General features: G+C 34.1%; 2 protein-coding genes across 2 annotated transcripts; both read left to right on the top strand.

Moving 5' to 3' along the window:
• Positions 1–287: 287 nt before the first annotated feature.
• On the top strand, positions 288–3,395 carry LOC106100110 (esterase B1-like). The gene is made up of 4 exons (XM_013278847.1): positions 288–431; positions 649–780; positions 902–2,202; positions 3,147–3,395. The coding sequence occupies exons 1-4, from the start codon at positions 330–332 to the stop codon at positions 3,325–3,327; spliced, it is 1,716 nt and encodes a 571-aa protein (XP_013134301.1). The 5' UTR covers positions 288–329; the 3' UTR covers positions 3,328–3,395.
• A 496-nt stretch (positions 3,396–3,891) lies between these two features.
• LOC106100106 (esterase B1-like) lies at positions 3,892–6,934 on the top strand. The gene is made up of 4 exons (XM_013278841.1): positions 3,892–4,030; positions 4,421–4,552; positions 4,934–6,234; positions 6,722–6,934. Exons 1-4 carry the CDS (start codon positions 3,950–3,952, stop codon positions 6,891–6,893), a joined length of 1,686 nt encoding a protein of 561 aa, XP_013134295.1. The 5' UTR covers positions 3,892–3,949; the 3' UTR covers positions 6,894–6,934.
• The last annotated feature ends 8,542 nt before the right edge of the window (positions 6,935–15,476 follow it).

Below are 15,476 nucleotides of genomic sequence, written 5' to 3'. Positions count from 1 at the left end.
GCAAGACAGTTTGTATGTTACGTTTAGAGATGGCACACTTTAAAGTAAACTATCGCACGACTGTTTAGTCTTGCTTTGATTCCTTATATATGTATTTGCGCTACCCGATTTTTAGTTGTCCAACTAAACAGCTGAATTGGCTGCGAAACAATCGACAATCGTACAATAGTTGTGCGATAGTTTAGTCAAAGGTGTGCCCCTGCTCTTGTAATCTAAATCGTAGACTGGCAACCCTATATTTTAGTCGTATTAATGATTCATATAATAGTAAATATGTAGGAAACATGAACCTTCATGCATTGCATTGCGGCTGAGACCGCAGAAGAATCATGTCGTGCAATTCGATAAGGAAAATGAAATCACCGGCGATTCTTGTATGTTTATGTGTTTTATCCGTGAGATGTTTGGCTCAACAGGAAAATACAAATGAAGTAAGATTTTATTTATTATGGCAATAATAATAACAGAACATAACCTCAAAATGAATACCCGTTTGCACTAGAGAAACTTTGACACTAACCGAGATTAGAAATTGTTAAGGGCAATGTTTTGTTGTTGTAAACTGGTGTTGAAACATGTTTTATTACAAGCTACTATTTATCTTATGTATTACAATTATTTAGTTAACATTAAACCTTCCTTTTTCAGAGCAATCCAATTGTAACAGTAAAAGAAGGTAAGTTGAGAGGGACAGTGGCTACTCTTTTGAACGGTGCATCATATTATAGTTTCAAAGGAGTGCCTTATGCTCTTGCACCATTCGGGGAATTGAGGTTTCAGGTGATTTTCTTTAATATTATTTCGAGTAGAGATGTTATTACATTCTTTGTGATTTAGAATTAAATACGTATAGTTATTCAGATTCTGTACTATGAAATTTAAAATGATTATCCAATTTAAGGCACCATTACCACCAAGAAGATGGGACGGCATACGAGACGCGATCGAACATGGCCCCGTTTGCACTCAATACGACTTATCAATATCGCAAATTGTAGAAGGCAGTGAAGACTGTTTATTTGTGAATATCTATACTAAATCTCTAAAACCATCTGCAAAAATTCCAGTCATGGTATTCATTCACGGCGGTAGCTACAGTTTCAATTCTGGCAATTCTCAAACTTTCAGCCCCGATTTGTTTTTAAGACACGACGTTATATTGGTCACGATGAACTATCGCTTAGAACTGCTTGGTTATTTATCTCTAGATACTCCCGAAGTTCCAGGCAATGCTGGAATGAAAGACCAAGTAGCGGCATTACGCTGGATAAAAGCTAACATTGGTCATTTTGGGGGTGATCCTAATAGTATAACACTTTTCGGAGAGAGTTCTGGTGGAAGTTCAGTTACCTCACATCTCCTTTCACCGATGTCTAAAGGCTTATTTCACCGAGCAATTGTTGAAAGTGGAACTTGCATTCAAGATTGGGCAAACGACAGAAATGCTAAAGAAAGAGCGTTTAGAGCTGGAAAACTTTTAGGTAAAGAGACCAATGACACAAACGAGCTGTTACAATTCTTACGTAGTCTAAAACCAACTTTACTTACGAACCTTGCTCAGAAAACCATGACTACAGAGGAGACTTTAAGAGGATTACCAGATTACTTCGTACCAGTAGTCGAAAAGAAATTTAAAGGTGTTACAGCTTTTATTGACGAAGAACCTGTGAATATTCTAGCTAAAGGTAAAGTGAACAAAGTACCTCTCATGATCGGTTACAATTCAGCTGAGGGTTTGACTCTAATAACATTCTTGTTACCAAAACTTGATTTTTATAATGATAATCCATCTTATCACGTCCAAAGAGAAATTGCGGAGAAGGTATCAGCGGACAAACTAAGAGAATTTGGAGAGAGAATCAAAAGAATATATTTGGGTAATAAGAACTTGACAAGAGACGATCCACAAGTTATCGAGCGTCTTGGAAGCGATATTCATTTCTTTTATAACACTCACCGCTTTGCTCATTTGTACAGTGCTGCGGTCAAACCTGTTTACATGTACAGATTCAATTATGACACTGACTTAAATATTCTAAAGAAATTCACGGGATATGCACAATTAGAAGGCGCGAGTCACGGTGATGAACTTTTCTATTTGTTCTACAATTTTTTGAACAAGAAACCTTATGATGAACAAGAAAAATTAAGAGAATTAGCTCTTAAAATGACCTCCTTATGGACCAATTTTGCTAAAACAGGGTAAGTTGGTACAGCGTTGATAAAACTATAAAAATCATCATGTTGGTGTTATATAATTTTCCTGTCTTCGACCTTCATTTATTATTTACTGTGACCTTTAATTGACTTGAAAATTAATCGATTGCTCATTAATTAATCAATTACATTGGAATCAATTAGAAAACCCTGGTGATAAGGAAAACAGTTTTAATAATAAAATTATTTTGAATCAGGTTAACGTAATTTAAGAATGTACACACTCTTAGTTTTTTATTGATTAATTTACTGTAGATTATGTGCTAATTTTTGCGTTATTTGATCCTTAAAGTTCAGAATTTCTTATCGAATCGATAAGTGTGAATCATTTTTTTCTTAAGTCACATCTCTAGTGGAATGTATTCTTTGTTTCTTCTTAAAATATACTATAGACATTTTATTTAGTTCCATATGCCATACCTGTGTTATATCTACATAAATATGTTTGTAAATTGAGTCTTAAAGCGTATTGAGATGATTTTCCTCATATCGATGTGGGAACAGGAAAACGAGTGGAAAGCCCTGAATCGTCTGGTTATTTTTTGAGTCATACCACATTGAGTCAGGTCGAACTACGAACATTCTTTGTTCTAGTATTGAGATAAGAACAGTAATGTTTTTGTAAAATTTCTTAGAATAAATGATTAAATATTGCCAATATTATGCGTAATGTATTAGACTCTAAGTGCCAATTTCTATTAAGCTGCTAGATATAGTGTCGCGTGTTGTTTTTTCCACTGACGCGACAATATATCCGCTCGCGATCTGAGTTGCGAGACTAGTTGCTAAGTAGAAATAGCCCCTAAAGGTAAATGAACTTCGCTATATTGCGAAATACATCTGATTATAACCGACTTACTAGCAGTTATGTATTTGTATCAGTATATAAAAAAAAGTATTACAATATTTTTATCGTGTTATTTTTTCAGGAATCCGACACCTGATGACAGTTTGGGGGCAAAATGGCTGCCATATACAAGACGTGGTAAGGAATTCTTTAAAATCGAAGATAAGATGTCAATGGGGAATTATGCTAATGGAGACAGGATGAACTTCTGGAACGAATTGTACAAAGAAGCTGGTGTTCCATACATCAATGACAGCTGTTGATCGTGATCCAGATATAAACTAAAACATCCAAACAAACTAAATATTTTTTAATAAATGCTTAGATTGCATCTCAATTTTTATTTTTCAAGTCTTATTATTTTCAAGTAGATTCCCACTTAAAAACAAACGCTACAAATATAAAAAAAAAGAAACTTGTTACCTTTTCGTATCGTTTAAATGCAGCTATTAGTTGATAAACAATTGTCACAGGTCTATTATTACTCATTTTAGAACATCATTAGCGTAACTAGGATTCACGATAGAACTTTTTCTATCATGTTATACTTTTGTATAATAATATAATTTAAAGATTCTTAGAGACTTCAAATAGTGTAATTTTTGACTTTATCCATACCATCACACGCTGAAACTAAAAAAAAAATTACAATAACCTTTGATCTGTTATTTTAATTTTTTTTAAACAAAAAGTATTTAATTACACAATCATCTGGAATTAAAACTATTATGAAATTTTATTTAATTTTAATCCTACTTAAAATTAAGTTGCCATCCCTAGCATGTTTTGCGCGTCTTTTTATAGCATTGCGAATATAAGCCGTTTCAATATGCTGTTGGGCTCAGAGTCGCACTGTCTCCTGCGACATAAACAAGTTTAAAAACAATGGTGAGTTGCAAGACCATTGTTGTTGTATGTTTTATATTACAATGTTGTTCGAATAGAAAAGTAAATCATGCTAATCAAGTAAGTTGAAAACCATTAATAAGAATGTTTTTTTTTATAGATTACGTTTTTATGATTAAAATTTTAATTGATTTATTTTTTAAAGTAATATGTAATATGTTATTACGTAGGCTTGCCTCCTGTCATTGGGTTTTATGAATCAATATCTAAAAACAAAACTTTCCGTAGATTTTACTAAACTGTCTCACATGGTGTAAAATCAATCTCTTTTAATTCGGTGTAATTTAATAATATATTTTTTCATAAACACATTTATAATTCTATTATTTGTGTGAATGTACTGTCAAAAAAATAATTTGCATAATAAAGTAACAGTGATTACAGTTTGACTTGAGTTTATAAAAACATACCTTGGGCTCATATATCAACAATAAAGACTCTTCTTTTCAGGATAATCCCATCGTACACGTAAGGGAGGGTACATTGAGAGGTACCGTGGCTACAACCGTCGATGGATCTATGTACTACAGTTTTAAGGGTATCCCTTATGCACACGCACCTACAGGCGATGCCAGATTTCGGGTAAACTTTAAAAGATCTCTATACTATCAAAAAAAAAACAGTCGTTATTACAAGACCTGTTCGATCTTTAAAACCGCATCAGTTTTCCACATATTACATCACGGTATCGATTTAATAGATCATATTACATTTCAATTAAAGTATTGCGAATTATTGGTTAACTAGCATTTGCCCGCGACTCCGTCCGCGTGGATTAAAAAAAAAAACAAAAGTGGGTAGCCTATGTGTTCTTCCATACTATCCTCTACATCTGTAACAAGTTTCATCCAAATCCGCTTAGACGTTTAGGCTACAAATTCTAATATCTGTCAATACATTCATCCATCTAAACTTTGACATTTACAATATTGGTATGATAATTTCATTAATATTATTTTCCAGGCACCGTTGCCACCAAAACATTGGAAAGGTGTTCGTGATGCAACACAACACGGTCCAATCTGCACCCAGTACGATCTATCCATTAACCAACTGATAGTCGGCAGCGAAGAATGTCTCTTCGTAAATATTTACACCAAATCTTTGAACCCGAAAGCCAAAATACCAGTCATGGTATTTATCCACGGTGGCAGTTATAGTTACAACTCAGGAAACTCGGAAACTTTCAGTCCAGATCTATTAATACGTCACGACGTTATTTTGGCTACTATTAACTACAGACTGGAACTTCTCGGGTATCTATGTTTAGACTCACCAGAAGTACCAGGAAATGGTGGAATGAAAGATCAAGCTGCTGCCTTAAAATGGATTAAGAGTAACATTGCTAAATTTGGTGGAGATCCTGACAATATCACGATATTCGGAGAAAGTTCAGGCGCCAGTTCGGTCACATTTCACATGCTCTCACCAATGTCTAAAGGTCTTTTCAACAAGGTTATAGCACAAAGTGGCACTGTTATACATGATTGGGCTATCGATAGGAATGCAAAGGAAAGGGCTTTTAGAGCGGGAAAACTTCTAGGCATAGATACTAATAACTCTGATGAATTATTGGCATATTTACGTGGATTGAATGCAACTCTTTTAACAAACCTTGCACAAAAAACTATGACATTCGATGAAACATATAGAGGGTTACCTGATTATTTCATTCCAGTAATAGAAAAGAAATTTAAAGGTGTCAAAGCGTTTATGAACGAAGAGCCACTTAAAACTATATTAGACGGCAACACAGCTAAAGTACCACTGATGATTGGTTATAATTCCGCGGAGGATTTAGTCCTCATAGATTATTTAGCTGACAAACTAGATGTATACAACAGAGACCCGTCTTATTTTATCACTAAAGAACTAGCAACTAATATAAATGAAGCAAAATTAAAAGAATACGGCGAAAGACTGAGACAATTTTATGTGAATGGAAGAAATTTGACGAGAAACAATCCGGTAATCATTGAAAATATCGGAAGCGATATTCATTTCTTTTACAATACGCATCGATTTGCTAATTTATATAGTGAATGTGGTCAACCAGTCTACATGTACAGATTTAACTACGACACTGACCTTAATATTATAAAGAATTTCACAGGATACGCCAATCTTAAGGGTGCAAGTCATGCTGACGAACTCTTCTATATGTTCTACAACTTTTTGAACAAGAAACCGTACGATGAACAAGCAAGATTACGGGAATTGGCACTTAAAGTCACTACACTATGGACCAATTTTGCTAAATCTGGGTAAGAATGAATAATTTTCCTACATCTTCGTAGCCTTTATCAAATACTAGTTTTCGCACGCGTGGAAAAACAAAAGCGAGTAGCCTACGTGTTCTTCCAGTCTAGGCTCTACAACTAGTGCCATTCTGATGAGTCTTGATAGATCCGTTTAGCCGTTTAGGCGGAAAACTCTAACAAACATCCATCCACTTACTTTTAATTATGAAATTACTAGGTTTCGCCTGCGATTCCGTCCGTGTGGAATTCAAAAAAAAAACGAAAGTGAGTAGCGTATATGTTATTCCAGACTATCCTCTACATCTGTACTAAATTTTATAGAACTCCGATCAGTCGTTTAAGGTACAAACTTTAACAAACATCCATTCATCCATCCATCCATCCATCTAAACTATCATAATTATTATATTAGTATAATTTGAATTATTTTGATAGCTAGTTGAGGAATAGTCAAAATCCTTTTTTTAAATGTGTAATTTGTTTTTCACAGCAATCCCACCCCTGACCGCAGTTTAGGAGTTACGTGGCAACCATACACAGCCCATGGTAAAGAATATCTCAAGTTAGAAGACAACATGGCGATGGGGAAGTATGCAGACAAAGAACGAATGTTGTTCTGGAATGAATTGTACAAGGAAGCTTGTCTACCTCATATTGTCTAATCAACAAAAAAGAGAAAAATAAATAAATTAAATGAACGAAATTTATTGAGTTTTTTTAACAAAGGAAACTTTAAATTCCGTCAGAAGACAAATCGGTGTATTGAGTTGATAAAATTTGATTTTGATAAAACTTTTTTCGATTACTTTAAAGATTGCATTCCTTTTGTAATAACTTTCATCTACTTTGTTTATGTCTCGGAGAAGGTTTCAAATATTTGTTGTAACTTATCGTGTCAACATAAGAGTCGTTATTCCTACACTAAGATACCGCCAATATTGTACAGTAGGAATACGAAGTACGCGCCTGGGGCGAAAAACGTCACGCGAGGCAATAACGGCCTGAACAAACATTCGTGAGCTGCCAGATAAACTGAGGGCAAGGGTTTTTTTGCTTTTGTTGTAGGGATGCCACATGCATTATAAAAATATTTAGTAAACACGTATTGATTTTTTCCGATTAAATAGCTATTTTCACTAGCTGATGTCCGCGTGGAGTTTTAAACTTATGGTCATCCTTGTTTCAACATTTACAGGATTTTGAAGGAAGCCTTAAACACCTCATTTAGTTGTTTCGAAGGCGGCTTAATCCAATTTTAAAATAACTATTTGTCCCTATGTTACTTCGGTTCCAGTGATATCTGTTTTTTGGATTTGGGCTGTCAATAATAAAAGCACGTTCGAATAAACGATTTTAATCTAGTAAGTAGCAAAAAATAAATAAAAGATTTTATTTGTATGCATTGATTGTATTTAGAATATAGAACAAAACATTCGAGTTGACGGCAACGCCCAAATGAAAATGTGTCCATTTTATTTGCCTCACTAATTCGCTTTTGGAAAATCACTCTGGGCTTTTGTACGTGCGTCATGTTTGAACTAGTTCTGGTCGCTTGTTAATGAATATTTCAAAGCCTAAATTAAAATAAACGTTGTTTGCAGTGTTTGTTTTGTTTGTATCGTTTTAATACTAAATGCGATTCACGTCAATGAATCTATGTTTTTCATAGATTTAAATATCAAAAGGATATTTTAAAATTATTTAAAAACATTTAGAATTTACCTTATACTTTAGAGGTAGGTACGGCGAAGGTATTCCTTTCATTGAAGGACCCAAAGTTACACGTGCGATGTAAGAATGCCTTTTTGTAGGATTGGTTCATGTCCTAAAATTTAATCCCACAGAGCAAAGGTTGCAGTAGTTAATTTAGTAATCATACTATATTATACTATCTTACTAATATTATAAAAGCGAAAGTTTAGATGGATGTTTGTTAGAGTTTGTAGCCTAAACGGCTGAACGGATTTCGATTAAATTTGGTAAAAATGTAGAGGATAGTCTGGAAGAACACATAGGATACTCACTTTTGTTTTTTTTTATTCCACGCGGACGGAGTCGTGGGCGAGGGTTAGTTAATTATAAACTAACCATGACTGTAGATTTTTGTGTCTATTTTATTGGTAAGTAAATAGGTAATTTGAACAAAATTTAGTTATGCTATATAGTGTTGCATAATTAATAACGCTGTTTTAATTACAATGCGGTTATAATGAACTTCATATTACGTAGAACAGATTACAATTTTTTTTAATTAACAAGCTTTATTATAAAAGTATTTATTTCATTAGGCCTTTATCGAAAGTCTGGTGGATATAAAATACAGGCGAGAACGGAAAACAATCCGGTACAGTCGCGCACGTAAATGTCTAGATATACCACTTTAACGGAGCCACAAATTCATTATGAATCCTGTTTCGATGACTGTCTTCGATCACCAATAATCTTTTCTCGAAGACTACTGTCATTTGTTTTTCTTATTATTTGTTAGTGTCATAATTTCCTTCATTGTGGTTCCAACCGTCGAACCGTCCCCTCGTCGCAAAAGGTGGGACGAATGAAACTTTATTCTCATCTGTCTCCACGTGGGGACAGAGCGGGGTGACGGTTGGGAATAATCCACTTGTATTCGAACCCGATTTTAGTGTGAGGGGCCTTTAGTTTCATATTTTCAGAGTCATGTCATCGTAGACGTTCAATTATCTTTTTTATTATATCATTTGCTTATTTTTAAGTTCATAAATAAATAACCAAATATTTTACTCTTTGTTAGTATAATTGAATATTATATCAATAATATGCGATTAATTTTCAACCATTGCCGTGAATCCATTGTTTGTACAAACAAAATGTAATAAGTTAATTTAATAAAGCAATCAATTTGGAACGACAATTGGGAACGAATGGTCCCCACCTGATTTTATACAGCACGGGCAACTGTTTGTCTTTGTCGAAACGTTATTTACCTTCGCTTTCCGGCCGCGTTATTGGAAATTATAATGTAATAACGTAGGTCACGCGAAACTCTTTGTTGATGAAATTTTATTATCTTCATTATCAAGTAACAGACATCCTTGATAGATGCTACCATAGATTACAATTAAGAAAGAACCGTAGTCTCTTGCAATGTACTATCACAACTTTTAATCGATTTAAAGGCCGGCATACACGAATTTATAAATTCCTTAAGTTGCTTAAGCCTGGAAACTGGTGGCTACCTGTAGCATGTAGGGCAATGAGCCTACCTACTACCCATGGCCTCACAAACCCTCGAGTGATACAGACCAAATCACGTGAGGGCACATAGTCTGGCTGAAGCACCTTCTTGATTCCCTACAAGTTATATCGTCTATTCATTTGTCAAGTCTTCGCCTAAGAAATGACGACACATTGCACATGTTCTCCGTCGGGCATCCACACTAGCACCCTCTTGTTAGACATAGAAGAATGTAAGACAGTAAAGTTGACCAAACTATAGTAAGTAATCACATAAAATACAACGTTACTGTAGGATTCGACAGCGTTACGCTTGTATTTTGTTGTTTCTTTTTTCTGAAAGGGAGTAATAAGGATAACAATATAGTGGTTTTCACCGAAATAATGAACGTGAAACTGATCCGATCATGTTGTAAACATTTTATCGTTTAACCGCCGAGTGTCGTTATGCGATGCGTATCTCGCTGTTGTGAATAAAAAGTTGATGAAATACCATTACAACGGCACTAAAATGTCAAATAAATTTATCTGTAATGGAAGAAAATGTTGCATTTATTAAATTCCTTCTATTACATAGGTTTTTTTGAATCTATACCAATATAATAAAGAGAGATTTGTACTTTTGTATATATTGAAGTAACTCAAAAACTACTAAGCCGATTTTAAAAATTCTTGCACCGTTAGAAAGGTAATTTATCTGTGAGTAACATAGGATACTTGTTTTATTCACACGCGGGCGAAGACTCGAGTAACAGCTAGTCTATGTCATGATCATTAATAGAACAATTTACTCCTATTAGCAGCTATTTACATGTTTTTAATCTTGAGCTAAATGTTTACCTTAAAGTACTAAATCATTAATAAAAGATATCTTACTTCATCGTAAAGATTAAATAACAGCGAATGTTTTCGTTCGTGTTGAAGTAGTTAATAGGATTTATGAGCAAAAGAGAGGAAGCATAAGGCTACTCGATGTAATAGGATCTGTTATTATCGAGGCTATATTATTTTTCTGATAATATTGTTCGGAGGCGAAAAGGCTTTGAAGTGTCGCGTCGGATGATTTATTTGCAGCTAAATTGGTCGAACGGTGCAAAAGTAAAGGCAACGCTGTGAAAGCTAAGTTATATTGTATAGAAATTGGTATATTTATAAGAACCCGTACAATAGTTGTAATTATTAACAAATACGTAAGTAGACTCAAAAACATATTTTTTAAACGAATACATATAATTGGCTGGCTATATGCAGAATTCACTATTTGTGTTATTTTTTTACTAGCTTACGAATTCGCCTGCGTGAAATTAAGAAAAATATAACCTATGTTACTCACAGAGAAATTACCTTACCTAATGGTGAAAGAAATTTTAAAATCGGCCCATTACTTAGTTATTTCAATACATACAAAAATAAATCTTCCTTTTTATAATTTTAGTAAAGATAATTATTTGTAAGTTATTACTCTACGGATTTAACTCTGCGCGTAAGTTTATGATTCCTGTTACGTCACAAATTCTAATAAGATGTGACGTCATTATCCTCAGAATACTCTCTTTCAATAATGGCAGTGTTATGTTGTTTTTATAGTCGTTTCCTTCTGATAACAGCTGTAAGGATTTACATGTCTCAGGTTTGTGATTTATTAGAATCTAAACGGGTTGGAAGGCTTTAGAAAATACAGGAAAAAGTTAGAACATTACCAGTCAAAGTTTGGCATTATTAAGAAATACAGTACTTTTTTCATTAGAGACACTTAAATATGAATATTTAACGATACTTTACTATTATACAATGCAAGCTACAGCAGTTTTATTAATATTATAATTGAAAAAGTTTAGATGAATGTTTGTTAGAGTTTGTCGACTAAACTGCTGAAAGGATCTCGATGAAATTTAGCATAGATGTAGAGCATAGTCTGGAAGAACATATAGGCTACTTTTTTCCATAGATAGATAGAGTCGTAGATGTAAGTTAGTTTAATATAGATATCAAGGTCCAATTGACAGTATCAGTCATCAAGTCTTTAAATAAATAAATTGATGCTTAAAGATAAGCTAGAGAATATATCAACACTGCTTTAGTTATTCTAGATTGCCTGCAACGTGATCCGATGCTATAAATTCATGGAATCCTTGCCGTAGACAGAGCACGTAAAATGCTCGGCAGATCCAACTTTTAAAGAACTCGTTCGACCTTTTCATAGTAACGTACGTATTTTATACAGACAGTCGATACGGTGATTTTATTTTGTACTCTCTTGTTATACGCTTTATAGCTCGTAGTCTTTTGAACTTTGACATATATGTTGGATAATAGAAAGATATTGTATTGTCGAAATAACGTAGTTATAAGAAAGAATAAGCCATGGTAATAAAAATATTGGTTGTCTGTCAAGTCGTCACAAGTCGTTCAGTGTAGTCAGATCGTAGCTCTCTTCTTTTCTTCTTTGCTTTCGCTTGGACTCAGTAATGACAGCTCAGGCGGAACGTGAGTCATACGTTTTGACACGTTGTGTTCGTTATTTAATTTATAACACTATCACGTCAAAAAATAACATGACCGATTGTGTTTTGTTTAAAAATTGTGACATCAAATCGAAGGAAAGCTAACCTCAGATGTTTTGAATACATGCTCCAGTTTATTTAAGTATTTTTCTGAATCGTGTACTGTAGCGATGGAAAACTTTTATCATTTCCGCAACAAACTTTTAATGAGATAGAGCTTATGAACGCAGCGATGCATCATTCAACTTCGGCGTGACAAAGCAACTTCGCAGCTGTTAAATAAACTACTGTAAGTGGCCAAGAACGAAGGAAAAAGAAGTAAATCATTTATAAAAAACGTATTCTGGAAATCAAGTGGATTGTTCGAAGCTCTATATTTAAAAGTATTGATTAGCAAAAGTTAATACTTAATGATGACAGATTCTAGTCTTTATTATAAAACTAGCTTTCGCTCGCGATTCCGGCCCCGTGTAATTAAAAAAAGGAAAGTAAGCAGCCTATGTGTTCTTCCAGACTGTCTGCTACATCTATGTTAAATTTCATCGAGATCCGTTTAGACGTTTAGGTTACAAACTCTAACAATCCATTCATCTATATATTCGCATTTATAATATTAGTAAGATTGTGTCTAGACTTCAGCTTTTAATCCTTTTCAAGACTAGAGGTGGTTTACTTGGACCTATTTCATTATTACTTGCTAAACAGTTCCATGTGGTACAAAACATTTACGTCGTATTCACTTGGTGTTATAATTTGTACAGTCTTATAATACCTATGTTTTTGATTGATTTTTGTTCATAAACAAGAAAGTATTAAGATTGAATGTGGATGACTACAAAGGTAAAGACAGACCGAAGAAAGTATGGATGGATTGTGTGAAAGAGTATATGCTTAAGAGAGTGATTTCAGATAACGGCTGATAGAGATGTATGGAAGATCAAGACGATGATGACATTTTTAGATTTTTTGATTTACTATTTCATGTATTAACCTTAAATACATATAAAATAAAATTGCTCCAAGACACCGCACCGAGGGCGATTGCTTAGAAAACTTCATCCGCTTCCTTCGGATGGTTCTATAAATGTTTAAGTGCACACGTGTTTGAGCGCTGTTTTATTTTCTTTTCAAATTCTTTACATTTCTATAAATGTAACTACTTACTTAGTACTTATTTATACATATAACTGCTATTAAATTATGTAACTTCTGTTACTGTAACATCCGGCGATTATGAGTGCGGCAATAAATATCTTCTTCTTCTAAGAGAAGGTATTAAATGCAGCAGCGGGAACAACGAGGTGATGAACCAGAGGAACTACAAAACCGTTACCACCCTTCTTGAAGTTCTTGGAAGACGCTTGCTTCTTAAAGGACCTTAACTCTTAGAACGGGCGCACAACTTGTATGTATTGAAATAACTTATAAACTACTAGGCCGATTTTAAAAATGCTTTCACCGTTAGAAAGGTAATTAATCTGTGAGTAATAAAGGCTATATTTTTAATTGCACGCGGGTGAAGTCGCGAGCAACAACTAGTGATATATAACTTTGAGTAGTGAAGTATGCGATGTGAATTTATTCATTTGTCGGAGAACCTACATTATCCGAATGTTACCTACAGAGTTCAAAGACTGAAATAATTTTAATATCGGACCGTTGAGAATTGAACGGATAAATTCCGACTCCGGCTGCTTATTAGAAATCTTTTCACTTTCTCGCAGATTTTTTCCCTCCCTTTGAAATATTCATAAAGCTGTTAAAAATATTTGGCAGCGAGTTCCCTTGAAGATCAAAAGACAAAATTTTAATTTCATTATCACAAATATAAAGTGTTAATGAAATCATTTACAGTTGAGGTCTCGTAAAATTGATACAAGATCAAGTTAGTTTTTAGTATCACTAAATAACTGTTCAAGTGATAGAATATATTTTAGTTTGTTAAACGACAGACCTCGCTAAGTTAGAGTTAAGATTTAGGGTTATTAGCAGAGTACATAAAAAGATGTCAACTGTAAACTTCAAAATGTTTTCTACAACAATATAGGGTTTATTATTTTTAATTTTTAACCTTGACAGCGACGCTCTTAAGCAAATAATTAAAAAATCATTAGAATTAATTTAAAAAAAGTTAAAAGTGCAAAAAATAAGTAACATGTAAATTAAAAATCAAACAAAAAATGGGACCCACCTGCAAGCATTACCTTTCGGATGAAAAAAGAATTATCAAAATCGGTCCACTAGCGGCGGAGTTATGCCGTAACACACATAAAAAAAAAGAAAAAAAACATACAGACGAATTGAGTACCTCCTTCTTTTGGGAAGTCGGTCAATAAAATAATCTATTCTAATATCATAAAGAGTTTTAAACTAAGTGACGCTGAAATCCTGTGTGTTTTTGTACTGCTTCAAATAGTTTTATTGTATTTTCAAATTATTTTTTGTTCAATAAAAAAACTAAATTAATTTAATCTTCTTCAATCAAATGAGTAAAAAGTTATATCTTGAAATATACCCGTAAGCGACCAAGGGATGAAATTTATTCGACTGCGGCGCCCTAACGTGGCATATTTTAACGCGACCATTTTAATAAGTAACTTTGAACCTTCCTTGAATTCATAAATGTTAGTGAGATAAACGAAAACTTTTCTACTTTCGTATAGGAACTTTGAATTAACAGTGGTAGTGCCCGCTTTAACATCTTAGCACGAATGAGCCGGCACGCCTGGTGTAATACCACGACCACATAGAAGACAGGCGTGAAATGGAAGCAATTCCGTGTTTCGTCTAATGAGTGTGGTGCCGGAGGCCTAATTTAAGTCCCTTTCTCTTTACCACTCTTTTCTTATAAGGAGAGGATGGGAAGGGGGAGTGGATTTGACCTCGGAGGAGATGCATAGGAAGGGACAATATCCTCTTTATGTGCGTCTCCTCCTCCATCGGATAAGCGTAGGCAACGCACCTGCGCTCGCGGATGTCTATGGGCAGCTGTCTATGGATTCAGGTGGCCGCTTGCCGTTCGCCACCTTATGTTATAAAAAAAAATACACGTTGATAAAAATGACTTGTATACGTACAGTTGCGAAAATTTGCAACGTTCCACTTACAAAATTGACTTATTCCTTGCAAAGAGACAGGTATATTGGTTGTTGTTTCTCGTCGTTAACGTGTACAAAAATATCAAACAATTATTGATTTAAGCCCAAACGCGGATTCTCCGATTGTACATAATCATACAAACTTCAATCTCCCTAATATTATAAATGCGAAAGTTTAGATGGATGGATAGATAGATGGATGTTTGTTAGAGTTTGTAGCCTAAACGGCTGAAGTGATCTCTATGAAATTTGGCATAGATGTAGAGGATAGTCTGGAAGAACACATAGTCTACTTGCTTTTGTTTTTTTTTTATTCTGCGCGGACGGAGTCGCGGGCAAAAGTTAGTTAACCTGTAATTCCTAATTTTCGATATGGAACAATTAGAATTAGCAGTGATTCTTGATGTACACTTAAATCAAACGCATTATT

Source organism: Papilio polytes, unplaced genomic scaffold, assembly GCF_000836215.1.
Source record: "Papilio polytes unplaced genomic scaffold, Ppol_1.0 DF824069.1, whole genome shotgun sequence".
Lineage (NCBI taxonomy): Eukaryota > Metazoa > Arthropoda > Insecta > Lepidoptera > Papilionidae > Papilio > Papilio polytes.
The sequence above is the reverse complement of the archived record's forward strand: the minus strand, read 5'-3'. Positions and strand labels throughout refer to the sequence as shown.